At 41.1% G+C, this 24,778-nt stretch overlaps 1 protein-coding gene and 2 long non-coding RNA genes across 5 annotated transcripts in view; 2 read left to right on the top strand and 1 right to left on the bottom strand.

The window, feature by feature from the left end:
* Positions 1 to 302: 302 nt before the first annotated feature.
* Positions 303 to 8,443, top strand: LOC111260718 (uncharacterized). Its single transcript, XM_086968447.1, has 2 exons — positions 303 to 1,365; positions 5,154 to 8,443. Exons 1-2 carry the CDS (start codon positions 1,153 to 1,155, stop codon positions 5,271 to 5,273), a joined length of 333 nt encoding a protein of 110 aa, XP_086824573.1. The 5' UTR covers positions 303 to 1,152; the 3' UTR covers positions 5,274 to 8,443.
* Positions 8,444 to 12,615: 4,172 nt separating this feature from the next.
* The window catches only part of LOC147753463 (uncharacterized), a 30,178-nt gene continuing 18,015 nt past the window's right edge, over positions 12,616 to 24,778 (top strand). Inside the window, exons 1-2 of one of the 3 annotated variants that reach the window (XR_015311174.1) lie at positions 12,616 to 13,599; positions 16,070 to 16,635. This is a non-coding gene — a long non-coding RNA (uncharacterized LOC147753463). Of the gene's footprint in view, positions 13,600 to 13,836; positions 13,914 to 16,069; positions 16,636 to 24,778 lie in introns of those variants that run through there. The other 2 variants (XR_015311173.1, XR_015311172.1) reach the window with 2 other exon arrangements.
* Positions 18,776 to 24,778, bottom strand: part of LOC111260719 (uncharacterized) — a 20,454-nt gene continuing 14,451 nt past the window's right edge. Inside the window, exons 4-5 of the long non-coding RNA XR_002680504.2 lie at positions 20,136 to 20,307; positions 18,776 to 19,459 (exon numbers count right to left, since the gene is read on the bottom strand). This is a non-coding gene — a long non-coding RNA (uncharacterized LOC111260719). The remainder of the gene's footprint in view (positions 19,460 to 20,135; positions 20,308 to 24,778) is intronic.

Genomic DNA, 24,778 nt, shown 5'->3' on the forward strand with positions numbered 1-24,778 from the left:
AACTAGATTAGCATATGATAGATGAGTATAATACTAATAAATACAAATAACTGGGCAAATTCTTCTAGGGTCCAAATACCAAAAGCCCACAAAGAACGCACCACAGAAGAAACATTTGCAGTTCAAATTTTGGACGTTTCTTAGAGGTATTCGATGCTTTCTGCCCGCCGCTCACAGACAGCAAATGGTTTACAATCATGGGTTTACCATCCACAGTTGTAGCGGCGTCCGTGCGCGGTGATGGCGCTGCCAACTCCTTTCCCGAAGATAGCCTTCACCCATAAATGAATCGAACGGTGCACTGCCGGCAAACGACTCCGAGCCCGAGGTGTGTGCGCAAACCGACGCCAGCTTCTGAGCGGACACGTCAACATAGGCGTCCTAACTTGTCGCCACGTAAGCCTCAAATCGATAGGCCGTCAGTTACGAACACGGTGGTAGTACTATACAGATCAGCAGTTTATTTTCCTTACGTCGGATAACGTTGCTCCTGGTACAAGTGTCGTTGAAGGAGAAATAGGTATATTTCTCTCGACAAACGAAACAGGTGCAGGGCTCCCATTCCAGAATACTTTTTTTTTTTACATCTAGAGTCGATACATTTTCGCATCGCAGCGATTTTGTAAGCGAATCTTCGGACTTGCTATCTGTGTTTTCTTTGACTGTCACTCGGATTTACCACAGAGCATTATAATAGACAAATTATCGTGTGATTCATAACAAACTGTCGATGGTCCAACCGTAAGTGGAAATGCGAATGGACCTTAAACGAGCCACATTACCATCTTTGTGCTTGTGATCGTGTCCGCAAATCTAAACAAACAAAAAAAAGCCAGACCATTGCCAAGTCCGTAGGCCAGAGGCCTAAACAAGATAAGCAAATCCCGCATCAAACTTTACCGATCACGAATAGCGTACGTGGTATGACGAAGAAAGTTAGAGGGAAGGCAACTTTTTTTTAGGACCTCTTCTTGTGTCGCTACCTAAATTTGCCGAACTTCAGATTAATTCTATTGCACAGATAGGCTACATCAATATTCGAAGTGGTTAACCAGAGCTATTCACCTGAATAGTTTTGTGCTTATTCGCTACTGGACAAAGCATCAGTGCGTGTACCTTTTTCAAGTAACTACGCTATATTATTCGAAAAGGATGCAGTTTCTGCCGGTAGCATGGGCAGTTGCCATCGCTTTGGTGATGGAAACCACGATTTGTAGTCGACGACGTTCGCTAGTATGGGGCCCCCATGGGAGGGGAGTGTCCGCGGGGGCGAGGCCAGATCGACACTGGGGTGAACGCGAAGTTTTTCACGGCGACTTTTCCATCGACGAAAGTCAACTCGGCGGAAAGGTTATGGTGTTTAAGGTGAGAACGCAAACAACTTTTACGTACTCGATGCTAAAGCTTAAACTAAGTCCAGTAAACGAAAACCTTTTTTTGTTAACAATAATGATTCGCCTAGTTGTTTTTATGGCACGCTTTACATACATATATATATATATATATATATATATGCATTATAGGATCCAACTAAAATGTTTAGCGGTTCAGCCTCAAATGAATACGATACGGGTTCGAATATAAAGTCGATTCCAGCTTACTCATGGCCAAGGGTTATTCTACTGTGTCGTACGAGCTTTCGCCTTTCTAATAGTAACTCGAAGTTCACAAGTTAGTACGGCTTGCAACGTACCTATTGCTAAATACCGCTGCTACAAACACAGATGTTGCTCAAACGCGGCCAATAAACCAGAAGTTCGGGAAAAGTGTTTTTGTTACAGTTTGATTATGACAGGACGGTGTAAGGTTAAAAAAATGATGATTCCGTGGAGATGAAAATATAAGTTGTGAAAAATAAGGCCATTATCAGTATTGAAGGTCTGGATGAGCTTTATTCGAATATTTATTCAAACACAGGTTTGCCAATATATAAATTGCCCTTAGAAAGAGATTGACTGTTTTTAAAAATTTCGTAAATCCTACAATTTAGAAAAACAAAGACACGTTTTGTTTTTTGAAAGCAAATGTTCTGCTATACATTTTTTCAATATAAATGCATATTATTGTCACAAGAAAGCCGGAGGTGCTCGAGTTGACGTCGTCGCTACAAGCTTTACTTTAAAGCGATCTTTTGTTACGTCATCTATTCGGGGCATTACGATATATGAGCATGGCTTAACTATGGTCCACAGTTTTTCAACTACGATTTCATTTATGAAGCAAACGACCGCCTTGCGATAGAAGGTCGTCATTGTTTGGCATTGCTACTGCCGCGTTACGTATGACGCGCCTGACGACAGTAGAAGGACACGCGTTTAGGTCGCGCTTCGAGCAACAGCGGTAACATCGCTGCTGTCTAACAGATGGGAACGTACTAAATCATGACGCTCACCGCCGAGTCATCGACCTCACTTAGGTGTGTCTAATTGATGTTAGTGAGACAAACCGATGATATTTGAAGGGTACAAATATCTGCTGGTCAGCCCCAAATGGTGGAATTAATTGATGGTAAGGTTTATGGTAAAAATATCTGGAGTAATTTTGTTACATTGTTAGACATACATGACAGTGATATTGAACAGTGGTTAAAGGATAACTCATAGAAGCGCCACAGATAATTATGTCATGATGTCAATCATCATAATAATGACGGCCAATAGTCAGTTGACAAATTTCGACAATGAAATGCCGTCCCTTGTTTTTTTATTTTTGAAAAAATAAGTAATGCAATTGAGCTGACTTCAAACATGTTAGCCATCAGAGCGGCGTCCCGTTTAAACAATGACTCGAATCTTTACGTTCATTTACAGGCAGTGTTTCTACTTGTTTCTTAAGCGATCTCTGTTGACAGTGAAATCATGATCAAGGCGTCACTCATAGAATCACTCATAGAATGCATCGTCGTAGATGCAAGGAAGAAACATTATGAGCTTTTTATTTAGCCACCGACTCAACTACTGCTCCAAATCTAGTGTTGGTCCATTGTTTACTGTATAGTAATGGCGATGGGGGCCTTAGAAAAATCAACCTCCAATGGACGTTGGTGTTTGCCGATAAATGCATTAGATGCGGTTCGTTGTACGGGAGGAAGAGTAGTACCTACGTCTAAAGAAGCTAAGTCAGTCTGTTCTGTACTGCACTTTCCGAACGGAACGCCAGGGCATGCGGCCAACGCTGTTACAATCATTCGTATGGGCCTCTGGGACTTCTCAGGCCATGTGCGGTACTTTGTTTTCTAATCCGCCCGATTCAGTCAGTCTCTCGAGAACTGGCTGAAAGGGTCTTCAACTTAAAAGGACGACAAAACTGGCTGCCGAGCGACAACTTGCTAGCTGCTCCGACGACAATGGCTAAATCTGCTACCAGCACAGATCCGGTCCTTGTAGTGTCTACCGTTGGTAGAGGTCTACTGTCGAGCTTGAAAGTAGAGTGAATCAGGGTAAATTTTCGCTCGAATAAGGGTAGAATAACAGGTATACAACGAGTTCGCACACATCGTTATGGTTTGATTGCGGTACATGTATTGTACGTAGCAGAGGGTTTCTGATAGGAAAACGACTGAAGAACATCGATTCCTCGAAATCTTTTGTTCGATCGACTTTTGAGCGAAGTTACAATCGTTATCTTATCGTAATTTACTACACTAGCATTTTTTGGGAATCGATTCGCAAAGTTCATCAAAAGACTTCTTTGGTTTGAGAGGAAAACAGCTAGTTTGAAGTTTTCAAATCCGTCAGAGTCGATATATAAATGTTTGTAGACCATGCGGATTATAGTATTAAGATGGGTCGGAAGCTTGAGGAAGTTCAGTGCGTATGCCACTTAATCTATCCATCGGGTCGTCGAGCTCATGTACGAAGTAGGCACTGCCTTTAATCTTGATAAATACGAGTCCCTAAACATTTCACCTAATAGTCGTGTAGCTGGGTATCTATATATATATATATAACCATGCTCGAGCAACGATGCAGAATAGGTAGTCTTTATATTGAGATTCTTGTGATAACCAAATGATTGCACATATACTACTATCTACAAACATAATACAAGGTCTTTTTCGAAATCGATTCAGGTACTGATCGTGTATATAAAATTGCTTTCCGACGATCTTCGAATTAGATTCTCGCTACAACGTCACAAGAACCTACGTTACCCACACCACGTACACAGAGCCCGCCAAAATAGCCAAGACTTCGTCCCGCGTGGCGCAATATCGTTGATTTTCTCTAACAAATTATTAGATATATTGATTTACATTGAATCGTACGATTCTTTTTGGAGCTGCTCTCAGACGAATCTTTTTAATTTATCACGTTCGTTTTTATATTTGTTTTTGCGTATTGCGCAAATAAATTTCCCTTCCTTATTGGGGATTACCTCAACACATGATCAATGGCTTTGTTGTTATCGAGTTGGTGATACTTACCGCTACCAAATGGGATTCTTTCGATACGCTGCTGTAAATATCCATTATCTCCCATTAAATAGGCCGTTATCTCCCACAGTTTTTTCGTCATAAGTATACGCGAACGTTACGTCATTTTGTCCGTTCACCCGGGCACGGGTTCGGTAACAAACTATTTCACAAATGTCAACAAAAGGACTCCAGCCGTTAGAATATACGACAGCATACACATCAGTTTAGTGTAGCGAAGGAAGCACTTGCAGTTATTGCTCGTTCGCGAATCCTTCACGCTGGCTAGTTAAGAATGATGTGTACCACACGAGTTTTTGCAAAAAATCGTGGGTAGGCGCTTGAAGCGCCCCCTCCTATGATAACTATTGCCCATCTTTATATGAAACTTGTCAGGATTCGAATGAACGTCTACTTGGCAAAGATCGATTGCTTACGCGAACAGCCACTTGACCCAGGGCTGGGGCTCTCATGCTTATCACGTTAGTTTTTTTGCTTAGGAATAATCTAGAAGAAGTATAGAGCATCGTAGTAGATACCGAACGAATGAACGATCTTTTCGCTCGTAAGTGATGATCTGTTCTGGCCTGTTGGAATGTGTTTATTATTATTACAAAAAACATACAGCTCAACCCACTTGCAAGATAAACGAAGCTGCCTTAATTTAAAATAGGTTTTTCTTTTTCTGAAGTTCACGTTTTTCTGAAGTGAATAAAATATGGCTTTCTGCTATTTTCAGGTGGCTGGTTCGTTAGGGAAAGTGAGCAAACAGGACTTCCCTCGAGGAATGAAAATTTTCATCAATGATGTTGACGATAGGGAGTCAACATACATTGAGGATTCAGAAGGGTATCACTAGTAAAGAGCAAAGAACGGATATATAGAGAACAAAATATAGGATTCAAATGCTTGTTAATCATCTTATTTGATTCAATTTTGCCGTAATCGCCATAAGTTGTACTACTGTATATGCCAAATAGAGTCAATATTAAGGAAGTTCTCCAATATTATTTCCGATCTTGCTCGGAATAGTTGCATCGAAAGCTAAGGCCCGCATCCTTTCCGAGCGGATGCCAAGAGGCTAATCAGATCAAAGGCCTGTTTTTGGCTTGTGTTCCTCGTGAGTTTCAATTAAAAGAGAAGCATGTATCAGCTTTACTTAAGGAAACTATGTCAATTTAGCTAAGGTTGATTGCGGCCCTCTGCTAATAGATACTTAGGGATCTGGTGTGAACCTATTTGACCTTTTGTTGCAACAGGAAAATTGTTGTGACTGATATAGGTCTGAGTACGAGTTTGAATTTATGGTTTACTATGAATGCTATAGGAAATGTAGAAAAACGGACCAACGTTTGGAACAACAGTTTGTTTCGATCATCTGTATTCAGTGGCTATATTCGTTGTGAAGCGTAATGATTAGATGTTAAATACCAGTGTACCGTATTGACGTTGGTAACTAGATGGTAAAGAACTGGAATCGGATGTAGTGATTTGTTAATTAGATCCCGTTCGTAATAGCCAGGCCGCGTTTAACTCCGTTATCGAGTACAGCGAGCAGAAAGCCCTTTGTGACAACAAAAAAAAAAAAAAAAAAAGGTAGACTATAGATGTTTCAAAGGGACAGTTAAGCATATCAGAAGATACTAAAAACTGCAATTTAGCTATTGTTATTATTGTATGTATTACCGACCCGGTAACTGTACGCCTGCGATTAAATATCAGTAAATGTTAAAATTTAAGACTCTAGCCATAAACACTGCTCAGTTATTATAGGGTTTTTACGAGAATTCTGAAGAGGCACGATATTCATTTTTCAAATCTGCAGACAATGTCACAGAGACTTGCAAAACCTAGAAACCACAATACCGTTGATTATATATAGTGATAATAATTACAGTAATAATAATTATTTTTACTATTTCCCAGTTTTCAATCATAGTTCTATTGATTGACTTAAAATACGCTAAGGCAATACACCCTTCGAATAGCCTTAATTCAATACAGGAAAATTCAATTAATATCAGAAAGTTATAGTTGTTCTGCAAGATTTTTAGATTATAAATTAATAACTGAAATCGCCAACTATATGTGTGTATGTATATATACACACCAAAAATATAGTTTTTATACCCATCGCAACGCATTCTCAAGGTTTTTTTTTTAGCGGATTTTGCAGTAAAGCAACGCAACTAGACTCATTGGAGATTAACTGTAGCAAGAACTTCCTTGAGATAATTCCGGAGCAAGGTTTGTTCTGTTTTTCTGCCTACAAAACATGTAATCTCCAAGGAAACGTGTTACTTATTCAAAGAGAAATGGGTTTAGAGGACAGTGTTTCCACTAATCGAAAACGATCTATAACGAAAAATAACAGTAACACATTTTTTATAAAATACATCCACAATTAATAAGCTTTTTGGCTGGGGCCATGTTGGGCACAGTTCCTGCAAAAAGGTTACATAGAGAAATAGTTTTGACAAAGCTAATTTTTTTTACCCACTTTTGATACGGTACATTTAAAACTCGACATTAACGCTTAATAGGGCATTTAGTTATTTTAGAGTTCTTTGAATACATTCTTTGTAATCTCCACAATATATAGGGAACATTGAAAAACTTATGGGAAATGACATTTCAGCCCTTTACTCTATTCATGGTTCAAATAATTCCGTTGTGGAGAAAATAGCGTTGTCAATTTATCGGAAAAAAGCTAAACAAGCCTGAAATTCATTAGATGCTTTGGAGAAGGAAAACGTACAACTTCAGCCGAAGTATCAGTAAGCAACCAACGGAAATGTATTCATTGTATTGTTTTCGTAAAACTGCTTAGAGCATTGAAGCATATTCTGAACGTGAGGTACCGCAGTTTTATTCACTCTACATCATCCTGTTTGAACAACGAAACGCTAAAGCCTAATGAAGATTTTTCCCGCTGAAAGCCAACTGTGACTTCATCAGTTATAATAGCCATGATAACTATTTATAAATTTACGCTTTTCGTTATAGTGACATGGTCGCATGAGCTAAATCTGTATCCTTATTACAGACTTCAGCGTTCCTTTTTGGTTTGGTCTGTCATCGCACCGATTATTACATCACCAACCTTCGGTATAAATTGTGCAATCTATTCCGATCAGCTCAACCACCAACGTCGATTAGGAAATGCGCATTAAGCGCCTAGCGAGCGTCCTTTCAGCGCTTTGGACATCACTTAAACTTCAGCACTTACTGTTCTTTGCTGAATGGGAACAACAATCGATTTTAACGGTGTTGGGCCACTGCCAGCGTATAACAAAGTCAAAATGGATAAATTTTTATTAGTATTGATGATAGGTAAAGCTGCTCCTAGATACCGCTTTCTTATCATTGCACCCTACAAAGTTACAGAACTTTGATCCGCTAATAAGATCTGCAAATTGGAACTTATTCAGCTGTCGAAATACATTTAGCTCAAAACGAAGTTACGCCCAATTCCGAATCTTCACGTATCCCTTCACTGATGTATGATTTGACCCCCCTTACCCTGATCGAGCGTTGACAATCAATAACAAATCCCAGTAACGCGTCGTACTCCGTCGAGCCGCAGTCGCTATAACGAATAGGGGCTATTTCGTCGTTAGATTGATCGTCGTTGACTAATAGTTGAGATTCATGGGTTAAGGTGGGGGGAAACAGAGAGGCCAGCTGTTGTAAGGCATCAACACGTGGGGAAATGCATCAGCGCACTAAAAGGAAAGGATTTTACCAGCTTGTTGTATCTTCTGTCTCTATCGAATCTTCAATAGGGCTATTAGGTATAATGATAAGGGGATGCGCAATAGCTCAACGAAGCTGAGCGAATGCCTTCAAAACAACTGATGAATATAAGGATTTGGCGATGCGGGCCGACCTATGCGGCCTGCAGTCCTAGAGTGATACGCCTACAATGTGCTTGATCACTGGCCAGCCTTCAGGATATCCAGGCGGTCGAGGAGAAATTTCACCCTTCGTTTCGTAAAATAAAGACGACTTGACTTGAGTAACCATTTAGGTGTTCTTGTCTTTATTTTAACTAGCTTTTTTAGGCAAGAAATTTGTTATAGATGGTTGATTCTTGCAAGATTATGTGCTGCTTATGTACATATTGTTCTTAATTATATGTTTTCATTTGCTAATCATTAAAAACTATTATATCTATTGTTTATAAGAGATCTATCTGTGGACTATCGTTCACGGACATGGGGCCTGATTTTCAGATTTTGGCCCTCGCGCACAATCTTGATCAGCTTTTAACTGTTATATCAGCTAAACAATCTTTCGTAGCAATTGATTTTGTTAGAACACCATATTATTATAGCATCGCCTCGTTTTTGTTTCCACGTTGGTGGGACTGGCAAAACGAACATATTTAGAGTAGGTGGACGTAGTTGCAATGACGACGGCAACAGTTCGTTGATACGGAAGGTATGGTAGACGAAGAATTGGCGTGCTCTATACGGTGTATCCTAGATACGAGCTAACTGGACAGCTTTGTGGGGGGGGGGGGGGGGCAGCATTGTGTCACGAGCGCGATAGCTTTCTATACATGAAAAGTAGCGCGGCAGGCTTGAATGATTGACGGGTAACGATTGTTCTATCAGTTGTGTCTTGCTTGCCATAGTGTACGACTGTGTCCGGGTTTTTCCGAGCCACGTGCAATAGCTTAAAAGCTATTTTTATGTTCTAAACTTCATCTGCAATTTATCAATCAACTGCAGGGGTAATCGAAAGTTTGGATATGATCGAACGCAATAAAATGCGCAAAACATTTCGCAACTGATATTAGACAGATGCATCAGTTCAAAGCGTTTGTCCCGAACGATTACTACGCAACCGTGAAAGGAATAATATCACAGCGGATTTAAATCAAGTATGTCGTTCTTGTTAGAAAAACAACGATTTCGAAAGGGCTAGAGAAACTAAATGAGAAATCGGTTTCAGACATCTTGTTCTGGTAATTTTCAACGTGCAACATCATTGGTCCTAATCAATCCACCATAATCATTAAGTACGTTGTTTTCATGTTTACTTTTTGAACAGACTGTTTACAATCAGGCTTGCCCCACGAGGGCTATCACAGCCCTTAGCCTAATTTAATGAAAAAATACAATGATTTTGTAGACTTCCGGCGCACAGTCAACTTCGAAAGTTGCCAGTTAACGAACTGGACGGTATATGTATAAAGCTAATACTAATCATAACTAGCTACTAATATTTAAGATTTCCTGGATAGATTTCCTAGTTAATTAATATCGTATAGGGGTTGCAATGAACCCAGTTGGAATCGTTAGTTTGCGGGCAACGATTTTTTCAGTTAAGTCGGCTATATAAAATCTAGAGTAAATGATCATAACATTACAGTCCAGGATAATTTAATTTGTAAAAATTGCTACGCTCATGTTATTATACCATAAATTAGATGGATCGCAGTCGGTACGAGAGATTTGACACTTCGTATAGCGACCTGTGTACGCGCACGATTAAAGGCTTCGATCAGAACGAAGGAATCATTTATGGAAAAAACAATGGTGAGTTTATTTGCTTTAAGGGCTAAAATTTTGCCATAACTGAACGACAACTTTTCTACAAAGCAATTGAACAGCTACGGGAATGTGTGAACCATTCTGGCTGGCCGGTAAGGACGGTGTCTAATGCAGGTTCAGTTAGAAATCGGCCGATCAATTAGAGCGACGTTAAAATGGACAGGGCGATGGCCAAAATACACTCTGCCGATCTGTTTCAAGAAGTTATTTCTCAGTAATTTTTATGGAACGATAATTATACCTGGTGGTTAATTTTAGACGCCGCCGGGACTACCAGTTTATCTATTTTGCAGAAACTTTGTGGAAGGTGGCGCAATTTTTTGTTGGTCGATAGTATCTAGTGAAAGCCCGTTAAATTGCGCGAATACACAATCCTACGCATTACTGATGCATTGTTAACGTGATTGTTAGCGGGAACTTTTCTCTCACCCTGACGCACGCTAATGGCTGTTGCTAGAGGAGGCATTTACGAGCCTGTCAGTGACTACGGATACCGCCGGTAGATCACTTCCCGTATCCGACGTGCTTGAACCACACTGTTCAAAATACAGTACAATAACGTTTACGACGCAAAGGACAAGGGGTGACTGTGTTAGTTACGTATGTGCGGCTGTTTTTGATATCAAGTGGACCTTTATCTAAGCTGTTTTGTGTCGTCGTGAACTTAGGCGTGTGCCGATAGACAATAGCTGGCTGCGTCTAGCGAAATTTCGGATTATCGGACTGTTGGCAAACGCAAAAAGAATACACGCAAAAAACCCAACACAGGTAACATTACACGAATGTTTCTCACGCGTTTTTATCTTACATGATTAAGTCCGTATAAATTTAGCTTGCGCCATACCTGGTCTACGGGAGCCGATCGCACTGCGAAGAAATGACGCTGAAGACTCGGATCGTAACGAGAAACAAATTAATTAAGTGTTCCCTTCTGCAAAACATGTGCTAAGATATAAACTTAGCCTTTCTATTACGGTAAGTCGTGTAGGAGATTACATATGCATTATGTGTACTGATAACGTTATATGGGTTATCGAATTATCAAATTGGAATTCAGTTGAAAACGCGTATCCGATTATAGGTATTGTAAAGCAGTGGAAGCACCATCGTCTTAAATTGGTGCACTTATCTCTATCAGTAGCGAATTTATTGGACGCGAAAAGGGGAACTACATGTGTCCAATTTTCTATAGAAGTCCCCTTTCGTTAGAATCGTAAAAATGTCTGTGGTAAAGAAGGGTAGTAAGCTGTTCATGTGAGACCGAGCATCAAAAGGCGGCGTTAGGGCGTTGGTACTGTCGTTAGATACTGGTTGTAATGATATTTTTTCCGCGTCACCTTAAGGTATAAATGTTCATCAACAGATTCAGTCTATGTGACGTTTGGCGAGTAAAGAAGTTCGGTTGAGATTTATCGATCGCTTTTCGATATTTAGCGAAGATCCCGTTCGTCGTGAAGAGCGCTCCCGATGATATCTGACAGTATATGAGAAATATCTTACATTACTGGGCTCAAGAATCAACGATACGTAAACCTTCGAATACTACCAATCGGCTGATCAATTTCAATCATAAAGTAGTTGTTGTCAAACTTGCTAAAAATAACTGGGAAAAATAGCTTTTAGCAATTTTTACTCCGGTCAAAATCGCTTTTAGAATGTACAGAATGGGTACTATATGAAAAGAAATAGTACTGGCTAAGCTGATCCGGTAAACAAGTGCGTCCAAAAGGCAAAAGCCGGAACGCACAACTATCAACAAATGATTTTTTGTTATCTCCTTGTTAACTGAAGATATATATAATGGCTTAGGTGATAATAACTGACATGCTACAATAGCGGCCGATGTAGCTGAGATAAATAAACGCGTCCTAATTTATGGAAAGAAACATCGCACCGGCGATAGCTAAGCTTATTAAAATTCTATTTACTAATTCGGCTTCACCGGTCGGACCGACGGCTCGTCCTGCGCAATCGTCACGAGGATCGTCAGCATATATTCAGCCGTATATCATCGATTTCGTGTGTTTTTTTTGTGTACGAGCGTAGTGCGTCAGTCAGAAGATCAAACGCTGAACAGAAGCGGCATGTCTTACTGACTGCCAGGTGTTCGTAAACTATACGACCGTTTACTCTTTCTTCTTGTCGTAGCTCCAGAAAGAGACTTTCTCCTATTGGCATAGTTGTCGCAGGCATAAATATTACAGCATCAAGACGTGTGTCCTTGTCGACCCTATCGTTATGTAGGATATTAGCTAGTACCCACTGAACTACCCATTGAACCAATGGGCGACAAAGGAAAATATTTCGACAAAAAATTGTGAACGGTTAGCTTTATGTGTGAGTGTAAAGCTACGTTAATTGTGCACCTGTAGTGTCTAACCACGTACTTGCACACGTATCATTTGTCTAAATAAACTATTCGGTACCTGCTCGGCAGATAGTGACTCATGCTGCGCATTTCCGTTGTTAAATAATGTCCCCTTTATGCGTAAGTAACTGCAGGACGCATATGCCACAGCATCTTTTGTCATTGTTGGAGCGCAGCAGACGTCTGTTTCAGCAATAAGTGTTTACGATCCTGGCGCTTGAGTACGGCGTAACAATAATAATGTGCGAGGTCAATTCGCTTTGTACGGAAAGGCCAGCATTTAGCATCCGTGGAAGCGTACCTAAAGCATATGAAATTTGTGTAATAGCGCTTATGGCCGATCAAAGCATTTCTGAATCTGACGGTCTCTATCTTCCGTTAGGTATGTTATGTTACACTCATGCAGCGTTCTGATGGCGAGGGCCGGCAAGGGCAGCGGAGAGATGTTTGAGGGAAAGGGAAGCCACACTCAGGAGAACGGGCCGCACTCCTTCGTTGGTGTCCTGACGGATCTCCGGCCGGCTAAAGTTACTTACATCAGCCCAGACCGCTATCACTTCGCCGTCTGGCGCCGACTTGGCGGTCACGGCGTGCGCTTAACCGCAGCACAGTTACGATTCTGTTCGAGTGGACCATAGATTTGTCTAATTAACTGTTCAAACGACGTAATCCCAACATGTTAATCGAGCAATCAGCCAACATCATTATGTAAAGGGTTTTGGGCGAAAGAAGCGGCTCTTAGATCCACTGGGAAAAAATCATTGTTTCGTGCTTTCGAAGCACGGAAGTGCTTCTGCGCTTAGTAAAGGCTGGAAACGATAGCCAGTAACAGTGTTCTGAAGATAACGTGAGAAAGTTTGGGGTGCTCATCATCATTTGCTAAGTTCTTGAAGCTTCTCGATTATAGCCACTGTGCCAACAATGAGCAAACGATATAGTCTGGCACGAGGACGAAAAACAATTACAATGAGGCCCGTGTGAAGGTAGAAAAACAAGCAGTGTAACTTCGTTCAAGTAACAGGCGTCGACTAGAAGAACAGCAAAGTAGAGGTTACGGAAGACTATGAAATTTTGTAACGTATTAGTAATACCAAAGAAAGAGACAAATCAATAAAACAAACTATCTAACAGTGATTAAGGGAAGATTGACAGCGATGTGTAAACCAGAGGATATCGATAAAAAGAGACACGGAAGAAAAAACCTGTTAACAAACGGCAAACCCCACTGATGACGGATTCCCATCATACACATCAGGGTGAGTATGTAAGCCTCGTCAATCAATGGGTTACCGTAGCGGGCCGCACCCGTTTCCCTATTTTCAGCAGGTCCTGTCGTAACAGAAGTCAATCAATATTATACCTACCGTTTGCTAGTTCACCAGTAAAACAATCTAGCAAATTTAGTTTCAGACTTTTTGTGCAATATATCATAGCTATGGAAAAATGAAGAATGTCTAATGACAAACTGTGGTTTGTTTGTGTACGTATTTAAGGTAAGCACAGCCTACGTCGAACGTCTGAACTTTTCCAACCGTAAAAATCGGGGCTCGAGCAGACCAATGGTAACTTATCAAAGCATTACTTAAGAATGAGCTAAATATTTTATTTAAAGAAGAACGCGGTTTGCAATTATAGACAGGCTGAATTCTATGCTTGTAGCCTCAGCAAGTATAAGCCTCATTATTCAAACCGGTTTAATACCTGTATATGCAAACAGAACACCGATTAAGAAAACAAACTACCCAAAGATGCTTTTCACTGAACAATTCGTATTTCTTTCACTTCGAAATATGGACTTTTTTCAATACAAAAAACGTATTGGTTCATCGACGTAAATAGCCCCTAGGCATACGCTTTATATTTAACAAAAAATACGTGACGACATCTGTGACTCGTGGAAATAGTCTTTCAGACTTTGTTTTGACCAGAACTAAACATGATATATGCTCAGTATATTTATATTCACGTGCCTTATACGTGTATATGCGTGATGTGCAAACCAATTAAAATTATATATACATATATATTCAAGGAAAAGCAACCAAACGGCACAAATCATTGTAGAAGGTAGAAAGAGGGCGGCGAAAATAAATCCATCTACATCGCCGCCTCCAAAAATGAATGCAGAAAGCATGATTAGAAAAACGTTGCATTAGCTCTATATATATTTAGCTTTTCAGGAAAAGTCTGTGTTGGAAGAGAAAAGGTTATTCTTTCAATCGTTATTTTCTATAGTCTTAGGCTCTCAGAAGGTTGCACGGGCTAGGCCTGCTATAATCAGCAAAGATATGAAATGAATATGACAGTCTGGCTGCTGTGTGCGTTTATTTTTGCACTTGACAAAACTAATAGGATTATTTGTTTCTCTATTAATTATAACTAACTCCACAACGAATGTTTTGTTACTATATATTTTAAATAATGGCGCCATTTAGCTGCTTCTGGTAATCTGACAAAACGTGCTATTTGTTAGCTCTTAACAAATAGCACGCCTCGGACTCATTACCCAGATAATAGTGCCGTACCACGTTTCATCTGTACGAGCCAGCTGGGCCGGAAAGAGGGAGGCTTGTGCGGGTCGATTTGAGCTATTAACAAATACGCTCAGAGTTTCTCACTTTACTTTCTTTTATCTTTTTACTTTTTATGCTCAGAGTTCACATTAAATCTCTAATTCAAAACAGATGCAGACTCTTATATATTCGAATAATTGTTAAAATTGAGCCGCCATTATGAATTCTCTATGTAGCTGCCCTATAAATGTTTGTTTTTTTTTTTTACATATCTTTAGGCAGGTGACATTAGTTAACATCAGAGATGTACCAATAGTACCATTGTAAACGATCCCCGATGTCTAAGGAAATGCATGTCAGACTAAAACGTGAAACACTCAACACGCGTATTATTAGGGAGAACTCCTAAAAATTGAAGATTCGTTGAGTTACGCTGAAACCCTTGTACGATTCAACGCAGAACGCGTGCTGTCTACTCGAGTTGTTGAAAATGTGTATTTGCTTTAATTACATTATCGATACGTTGCTGAAATAGAGTTAATGACGACGTAGTAGTACGTAAACGTGCAATTTCACATGTCATCGTGCATGCGTTGATTAGATCCAAGTGGCGATACTGATATTGACCCTTAATGAATTTACGTCTTTGTGGGACTCAGTGATTTGATACGCTTTCGGCTAAGGTTTGCTACTCGTGTAGATTTGACCGTCATTATTACCTAGGTGTTGAAATGACAGTTGTGCCTTAGTGTTCGTCGGGTTTGATATGTCAAACATTTTGCACCAATTCTACACTATTATTATTACTGGGTATTAGGAACTCCGGTCAATATATAGATAGTACAACGTAAAGCATTCAGATAACGCGCACCGTACAAGTATAGCTCGTGCATACATTTACGAATGAATGATGACGCCAGTATATTGGTATCTATATATATGCTCCATTGATGGAGTCAATTTTTACCAAAATTGTTCCAGGACCGAATCGTGTCTATAATATTACGTGTTATTTAACATACGTGGTTGTAAAAACTTTCTTTTAAAATATAAAATGCAGTTGTAGGTTTTCTATGTACATGTTTGGATATAAGTTAGGTATTTCTTCAGGTTTCACTATTATAAATCTACTACCGCTTAAAAGCGCATCTAACAAATGTGCCGTTCAAGTAAGAAAATGTATTCCTTTTATGACGTATTGTAATTTCAATAGGAAGCAATAAAAACGGATGATTACGGGGCGCATGTTATGAGTTGGACCGATCGAGGGTACCAGTCGAAGCACCGTAATTCTATATCGTGCCAATAAACTGACACCAAGCTAGAAGGCAGGTAGGTAATTCATATAATCACTGCTCAAATCCGTCAATCAAATGGCATAAAATGTTAGTAGTCCGACAGCGACCAACTTTTTTTCACCTGACAATGCTGGCCTGCAGCCCAGGCCAGCATTGTCAGGCCATCTGCCAGTGTAGGGTCCTAAAAGGGCCATTATGAAAGTCGGCCGATGCGTTTCCAATATGACCGCAAAATTATCGTGGCCTGGGCATAAATGCAAGCTAACTCCGGCTAGGTCATATAACGTTCGGATGAAAGCATTTATGAGAACTGTTTGTATGCAACGATCTAACTGGGGACGCATTTCTGGAAGCACGAACAGCTGGAAATAACCTTCATGTATTCTAGATGAAGCTAGACGCATTACGACGACGCGCATTAATATGCTAACGTATTTACCTAGCGTATAATATTGTGCAACTACCTTAAACGTACAATATCAAAAGATGATAAACACCGTCAATGAACGGGAAGAAAATGAAAAAAAAATAACAAAGAGAGTTCGTGCTCTGTAGCGTCAGTTATTAATCTGGAAACATTTTAAACGGAAATTACAATGTTTCGAATTCGTATTTTTGCCGAAAATCAAACTTACACATGTCTAAATGAAGTCGGTCAGAGACGACTACAAATGCTTGATACTAAGAAATAACTAGAAATTTCGGTATAAAAACGAAGCGTGTGAGATGGAGTTTGCATCAGCTGAACAAACTGCGTACTGTAGTTTACGCCAATCAAGAGGCCTTTTGGCCCCAGGCTGTCATCTAACAGTATTAGGTCACTAGACATATCGTGCAGAGTTCTACCCAGTTTACTAAGGATGCTCCTAGGATGTAGTTGTCAAACCTATAAACATCAGATTTTATCCTACAGCAGCTCTGCTGACCCCAAACCATATGCCCACTAGATACTGCGCACCGTCTGCGGCTCATCATTGAATGATTGTAACTTATCACAAAGCATTGTTATAGGCCATAATCAGCGCAAGTGTCAGGGCCATCAAATGATTCGCGTCTTAGCCATGTCTCATATAGATTGAACGAAACACTTGTATTTCATCATAACCTAGAATTTGCAGACCTCAGACGACGGCCTTCTTTCGACCAACCCTCAGGAGCCTGAACAACTCCGATGCTAGAGCCTGCCATGTGAAAACATGTCTTACTCCCTGTTTTATTAACGCTCAAGATCAGTTTTAAATCTATCTGCAGATGCTACCAATGCTCGTTTCCAATACCTTTTAAAAAGACTACGTTCATTTTTTTGTACCTTTTTATAACATAAGGTTTATCTGCTTCATCACTACATCACTACCTATCAGATCATTTTGGTACCTATATAAAATACTGAATAAGCAAGTATGGGGAAAGGGTCGCCTTGCTATCGTTTATATGTGCGTATGACCTAAATTAGGGATGTGTATGATACACATCCCTAATTTAGGTCATCCCAGTCGTGGTTGCCTGCAGCTAGAAGGAGCCCTGTGCGAATAACGCCTAGGCTGACTGGTAGTGCTCCTAAGCAACCCGATGCAGTGATGATATATTGGAGTAGTTGAGACATGTTGACCCCATCTATATATATATGACCCCAGATGTATATATGTATATATTTATCCGCTAAAAGAAGCCTGAGAAAGATCCACCCTATACAGTACTTAATGATATTTCCCCTGGTGGTATGCGACATTGCCGCTACTGCTGCGAGCCCCACTGCAAGAAAAGTACTGACCGAGTACGTGGCGTGAGGGGTTTATATGATGGCGATGTTAGTGAACGATTACCGTATCTACTGTGAGGCTTCTGGTCCCCTCTGTCCTATAACGGTCAGGGTGATGGCCGTCGCCCACAACACCGGTGAACGAGCAGCGGTCATGCAACAGGCAATTCATGGCTTGGCCACTCATTCAAGTGAAACAATATACCCACTGTGGTATCTCGCGGTAGACCGAATAACGCGTTGTTGTAGGGGGAGCGGTAAAAGGAGTCATCGTCGCAGGCAGCCACCATAAGATTATTTAACATCCGCGCACTTTACCTAGCCGCGCATATATGTATATAACTAGGGTATAGCTTGATTGTAGAAAGGGTAAAATATCCGTTCGTTTACGAATTACGTAGTCAGTTCAGGTGAGATAACTCGCCTGTACTAAGCAATTTTGTGCCCTTTTGACCGACTAGACGTTTTCATACTTCTACAAAAGCCTTTTTGCACTGTTTCATCGAATAAATACTTGCACAGCGGGAAATTTCCATATAGATGTTATGAATATTATATGAACAGACTATTTTCTTAAATTCCTAAGTTATCTTTTTTCATTTAACACGCTGCACTTTGACTGGCATCATTAACTTTCCCTTCTGGGCAAGAAAAACTAAAATGCAGGGTGTTAAAATAGAAGGCGTATCGTCTGCTATAAATGGCAAAGTGATAAATCTACGCTGCTGAAACTTGCAATAAACCTATTCTAGGCCATTGGCCTATTTTAAAGATAACATCGACGTACGACTGAGGTTATGTATGACAGTTTTTCGATAAGTCTATCGTAGCTGCTCCGCCACAATGTTCGTAGGATCAGTTATAAATGAGGGCCGGTCACGTAAAAGCCGAAAGACGCGATAAAAGACTAGGAAAGCTATTGACGCTTTGAACGGGAACCAGATCACGACTGACTGCTTCTGGAGACGATATCATCCGAAAACAAAAAGCTTCTGACGGCAGAGTGAACATTGTGCTCATGCCGTATACGTATAAAATATAACCCGTCTCAACTGAGATTTTTTACGCCGTGTTTCTAGAACTCTATCTAAACAAAAACAGATATTTAAATGAATCTTTTTGCATGTCCTTAAAATATCATTCCTTAGGGCTATGCCTGTTCGATATGGGTGTCAATGAGCCCGATTACACATGCGATTCGGTGCCTAAACCATTTAATAATCATTTTCAGTATATTAACCTATTAATTGTAGCCATACACCAACAACTGCACCAACATATCTTTTTCTTTTCAAATTACACACGAAAAATTCGAACAGAATTAAATTTGGGCTCCGAAAGTGTATGTATCTGCGTGTAACGTTAGAGAAATATGGCCACCTTTTCGGTCTAATACTATAAAATATGTCGAAAATAATCATATTTTAGGATATACATATATTTAGGTACGTATTATATTCCCAGATTTATACCACACAGATTATTCGATCATTGTCTGCCTTGGGGTCTATGTCATAAACACACGTCTTCATGGGTCGTCATGGGTCTGAAATGTTTGCATCACATGTAACATGAATGTAATATTTACATGATTATTCCAGCTGTTGTTGGGACAGCGCCATGTTGCGCAACGTCGCCGCCTAAACTAACCTATTTTAGGCCAGTTACAAAACAGGTATTAATTGATATAACGGAGTCTATCACAACGCTTGAAGGGTGCTAATCTAGAACCATCTCATCAGCCCAATCCGCGAGCTTTAATCATGTTCGTATAGATCGAATTGACATAATCAATAGTGATCGATGTTTGCGGTGAAGTTTTAAATCGATGTGACGATCAGTCTGGAACTGTATATGATAGAAAACAAATGCAAGAGACATAGACAAATACCGTGTAACAATCGGTTTATGCTGTAAAATGTTACTCAAGAGACGGGCATAAAGATGATTTAAACTCTTCTAGTGCTTTGTAAAACCTTATAATAGAAAATAATCTTCTTCACGGGTGACCATCTGAAACAGCTGTGATTCTCTTTCTTTGCGACGATTCTGTCTAAAAGTAGCTGCTGGATCAGAGATTGCAGTGAAAGTGAGACGGAAGCATCGTTCTTTCTGAAAGACCTCATCCGTGAGTAGCGAGACTTAAAAACGGTGTGAATCTTTTGACTTGTGGGTCGGCATTTCGACAGCAAAGCTCGAAAGGGAAGTAAAAACTAACTTACGCGATCCGACGTTCTCATATCAGCAAGTTTTCTAAAGCAGAAAATGGGCCTCTTGCAGTGCGCTGCTGATTCCGTTCATAGTGAAATAAGGGAGAATTTACCCCTCCTTGGCGCCATCGCTCCTTGCTTAAAACGGAAACGCAGTCGTACCACATCACGTGTGGCCAGGGCTCTAAAGTAGCATTATACAAGCTGAAATTATTTTCTGTTCATAGATTATAAAAGGAAACATAAGCAGTAGCGGGTTACGTGACACTTTTTCGGTGCATAAAAAGAGAACGAGTGCTGAAATTGCCATTTTAAGAAAATAATTTTGGCGACGGTTAGACGTTTCCAAGTTAGGACGTAACGCAGACGAAAACAAAGAAAAGCATTTTATCATACTATAGTACCGGCATCTTGTTAATGCATGTTAATAAATATGTTACTGCTTATGTAGTTTATAATTTTTGTTTCCACGTGGAATTGGTGCTAGACTAAACACACAGATCTGAAAGACAAGTATAATCAAACGTGGTCTCAAGACGTGTTTAGCACGCTCGAGTTCCACTTCTTTTTATGATATGCACGTGCACATACACATACCTCGTTACACGTCTTTGCTAGCGAGAGATCATTGTCAGAAACCGATCAAAGTGTAGCTACATTTTTTACGGCATGACGTATAAAGATTTGTATGTATTTATACCAAAACGAAGTATTGCTTATCGCCAAGCCTCGAATACAAAAAGACTCAGAAAACCTTCCGTTCTCCTTCTAGACGACCACATTGTGTCTGTGTATAGCGGAAAGTATCTTACCGCTATTTATACTACACGCGGTGCATATTTTATACATCATAGCGGGATTCTAAAAAGGGGTTTGAATCGCAATAATGGAAGGAATGAATTGGGCGCAAAGCATTATGGTAAAGCTGCGAAGCGGAAGAAACAGTCAAAAGAAAAGCGAGAGAAAGACATTGAATCGCAGTTGGATCAGACGTCAAACGACCATCATGGTGTGTGGGGACGCTGAAACACCAACAGCAGACGATGGTGGCCATGGCAGATATCGTCATGCACGTAGAGGGATCGAGCAGGCCGCTTCCGTTGTTAGCGCCTAAAGTCAGCTTGGATAAGTACTAGCACAAGACGCGCTATCGGATACCGGGTATTGTCGCCGTAAAGACGGTGATTTAAGCAGCGTTTGTTGAGCCATAGCGGCAGCTGCAAAAACTGTGGCGGTTGCTAAGCCGCTAGACGGTAAACGTCCAATGGCCCTTCGACTTTTTATGCGGGGACTTCCGAGCAACACTGAGCAAGCACTAGCAAAAGCTGTTCCAGTAGCAGCTGTAACAGACGCACAATGAAACCCAATTGAAGAAAGGGGTGCGTTGACGGGAAAATGTTTGTAATAAACGGAGTTTAGAACAAGGGAAAACTAGCGAGATGAAAGTAGCTGAAGCTTACTGACTGCTGCTATCGGTCGTGTTGGCGCAAGTTAGTGCAAGTTTGCTCAGGATTGACTAAAGAGGGATGGAAAATCGTGGTGAGTACAAAAATCACCGCTTCCTGGCCAACTTCGAAGACAAATAGTTTTTGAAGATCAGTGCCTACTTCGGCCGTCGCCCATCGCCGGCAGCGCACCCTCTTCGTAGAAAAAACTTCCCTTGGCAGATTCCCATAGTCAATATCGTCACCGCCGTAAAAGCGATACTTTTTTGAATGCCTTGCCTCATCATTCCCTACTTTTTTATGGGGATGTATTCTGGGTTGTGTGCATTTTCGTTATTTGTTATCGATCGTTTCGGGGTCGTTGCGAAGACCGTTAGCATCTACGTCCTAAAAAACGCCAAGTGGGAGGAGAAGGGACTCCAAATTATGCACCTATGTGTAAGGAATTCGAAGAGCAGGTTGACGCCTTTTGTACGGATCAACTAAAACGGATCTGTTTATACCCGAACCTCAGTTCTACGACACAAGTTTCCAAGCTCTGAAATTTTTTCAAAGCAGCGAGGAAGGTTTAGCCAATCTACGCTAACATACGTGCGTTCTACACTACCGCAGTTCTTGTGACTGCTTTTTCTTGCGTGTGTTTCGAGGCATCGCACGCATTTACACAAACGCGTCATGCCAAAATCTAGACTTAATGTCTCTTTCGGCAACAAACCTTGTCTTGCCTTTGCCTCCAATGTTATAGCTCGACTCAGCGATGGGCAATGGTAAAGGACGGCAAAGAGCCCTTCCTTTCAACCTAGCTCGTTCTTTTGCCACACGCGATCATGACATATCCAGCGCGACAGAATCAACAAGGAAAAGGCGATTTCAAAGCAAGAGCAAGCAACCAAGCGTTAGCGCGGTCGCCTACGTTCAAGAAATGGGTTTCGACGGGTTGGGACGAAACTTGTACTCACACAGCTAGCCGATTATAGCCGTGCTCCTTTTCGATACAAGGCAGTATTCGCATGGGTGCTTTAGGAGCGAACGGGGTCGCGTTCTAGTTAGATGAGTTTTGACTCTTTCTTGCTCCTTGGTATCTATGTACGAACGTTGTCGTTCGCAGAAAGAAGCGTACGTGGTAAGAAATAGCTGAGTCCCGTTGCGAATGGGTACAGGCGAATGGGGCTAAAGTTGTATGAAATGAATGGGCAGGGTCACATGAACAACGAGCCTTTTTGATCTCAGTTGATGTTCTGGAAGTGAGTCATAATTCCCCAAAATTTTTACATTTTTTTTAAATAACATAGTTGTCAGCCAGATACCTGGGAGATGCTCCGACGAAAAGCAATACTCATGTTGGTCACACGATAAAATGTGGAAGCACAATGTTCTCTCGTCAATATTCAATAACCTAACGGCAACAGGTAAGTATATAAATAGTAAACATATTTTAACTATTATTACACGCACACAGTTTTTCATTTACTATAAATTGTCATTTTCTTCTTTTCAATTTCGTATCTTTCGATAATAACAGTACCTCAGTGCCGTTTTCCTAAAGCTGTCGTACATTCAAGGTTATATTCTTCGCGAGGGCGTGGGTATGCCATTTCTCAATAAGATCAAAGTAAGGTCCGCCTACACAACCATACTCAATAACTGATATCGTCAGTTTGTCCATAATCAGCCCATCCTTTTACGGGCAGTTGTAATCTCCGCACTGGATCCCGTTGTTGAACCTGTTCTCGTGCTGCACATGCATGGAGCAGGATAACGAACATAAAGCAGTTTGACTAGAGATCTCGTGTGGTCCACACTTTCCGCGTCCTCCTCAATAGAACCACGCCCGCTCCAAGTCTATCTTCTCTGTATTTCTCCAAATACGACGCCTCGGTCATCATTGAGTATCTAAGGAAAGGCCAGAATCCAGTCGGGCATAACCTAGATTTTCCTCAGTCATTTTCGCTGCAACGCCATCGTTCCCTAGCGGCCTCAGTACTTTTCTCTTTTTTCTCTTTTTCTTTGAGCCTATGGCTCCGCTTTTTAACTTGCAGCTTGTCTCTACTTTCGACGTACCTACCTAATGCCATTGTCATCCTTGTCTTCGTACTAGCGGAACTAACTCGCCATCTAGCGAGAGTCAGCTTGGTCCTGAAGACACGACAGGGAGGGACAGCCTGCGTCCAGCCCAGATCCAACCAGTGGCGGCGATCCTACCTAGACAATCACGTACCTTTCGTGTGTTCGTTCGGCTTGTCATGCATCACAGCTGAGGACAGTCTGTCTGCAGGTCTTCTGCTGCTCGCGTCTACAGAGAGCCCTTCTTAGCTTTTCGCTTTGTCTGATTGTGCGATTCGATTAAGCTTACGACGAATGCGATGAGATGAAGACGGCCCAAGATAAAGCACCAGTATGTTCGAGCCATCGGAGACATGAATAGTCCCGTGGGCAAGTCTTCCTTTGACTTCTTTCTGGCCCTATGAACAGCCAGGGCTCCAGCAAGCAAATCAGACTTTGCCAGTTCGACATCGGTACGGCAGGCCGAGCATTGCTTTGCAGCTATGTAATAACGTACGAGGTTAGCAATATTACCTGTGATGGAACGTAGTCAGCGGGTAATGTACGACATAGGGCCGGTCAGGGCGAACTAGAAGGGGGCGGCCTGCATTTTCTACCCTGCTTTTCATCTCCTAGTGCTCTACATCCTTATCCATTGCCAAGTATCATCATCCTATGCTTCAAGTACATGCAATCTTTGTGACTCCGTCAGCCAGCTCCGCTTAGTCTCATGATGATTCAGCCTTCCCTTCGTCCATCTTATTAGAGCAGGCAAACTTCCCTCATTTTCCATTTTCTTAATTATCGCTGGCTACTCTGGTCGCTGGTTTGCGAGCGCTTGATTTGCGGCTTAAACTATCACCATCGCTATCATCATGATTATCTAGCTCCGTCGAACTAAAGACTGCAACGAAGTATGTCACCCGACTAGCGCTACCCGGCAGTATTTGTACGACTTGTTCTACAAACATCGTCGCTAAACGGACCTCCGACTGAATTGGAGTTAGATGTTAGAATCCACTGAGCTAAGTCAAAAGTAAGGTCTACCTCCTCCGTCCGATCTCGGTTCAACCCTTCGCGAGCCCATCGTGAGGACGTCAAGATTCGGAGCGGGAAAAAATAAAATGGAGAAGGGAAAGACCGAGCGGAAAAAGATATATCACTGAG

Source organism: Varroa jacobsoni, unplaced genomic scaffold, assembly GCF_002532875.2.
Source record: "Varroa jacobsoni isolate VJ856 unplaced genomic scaffold, vjacob_1.0 scaffold_468, whole genome shotgun sequence".
Lineage (NCBI taxonomy): Eukaryota > Metazoa > Arthropoda > Arachnida > Mesostigmata > Varroidae > Varroa > Varroa jacobsoni.

Bases quoted from the DNA above. Each gene is read 5' to 3' on its own strand.
- LOC111260718 (XM_086968447.1), top strand. From the start codon at position 1,153: ATGCAGTTTCTGCCGGTAGCATGGGCAGTTGCCATCGCTTTGGTGATG. The intron at 1,366-5,153 runs GTGAGAACGCAA...TGCTATTTTCAG, and splicing joins GAAAGGTTATGGTGTTTAAG to GTGGCTGGTTCGTTAGGGAA.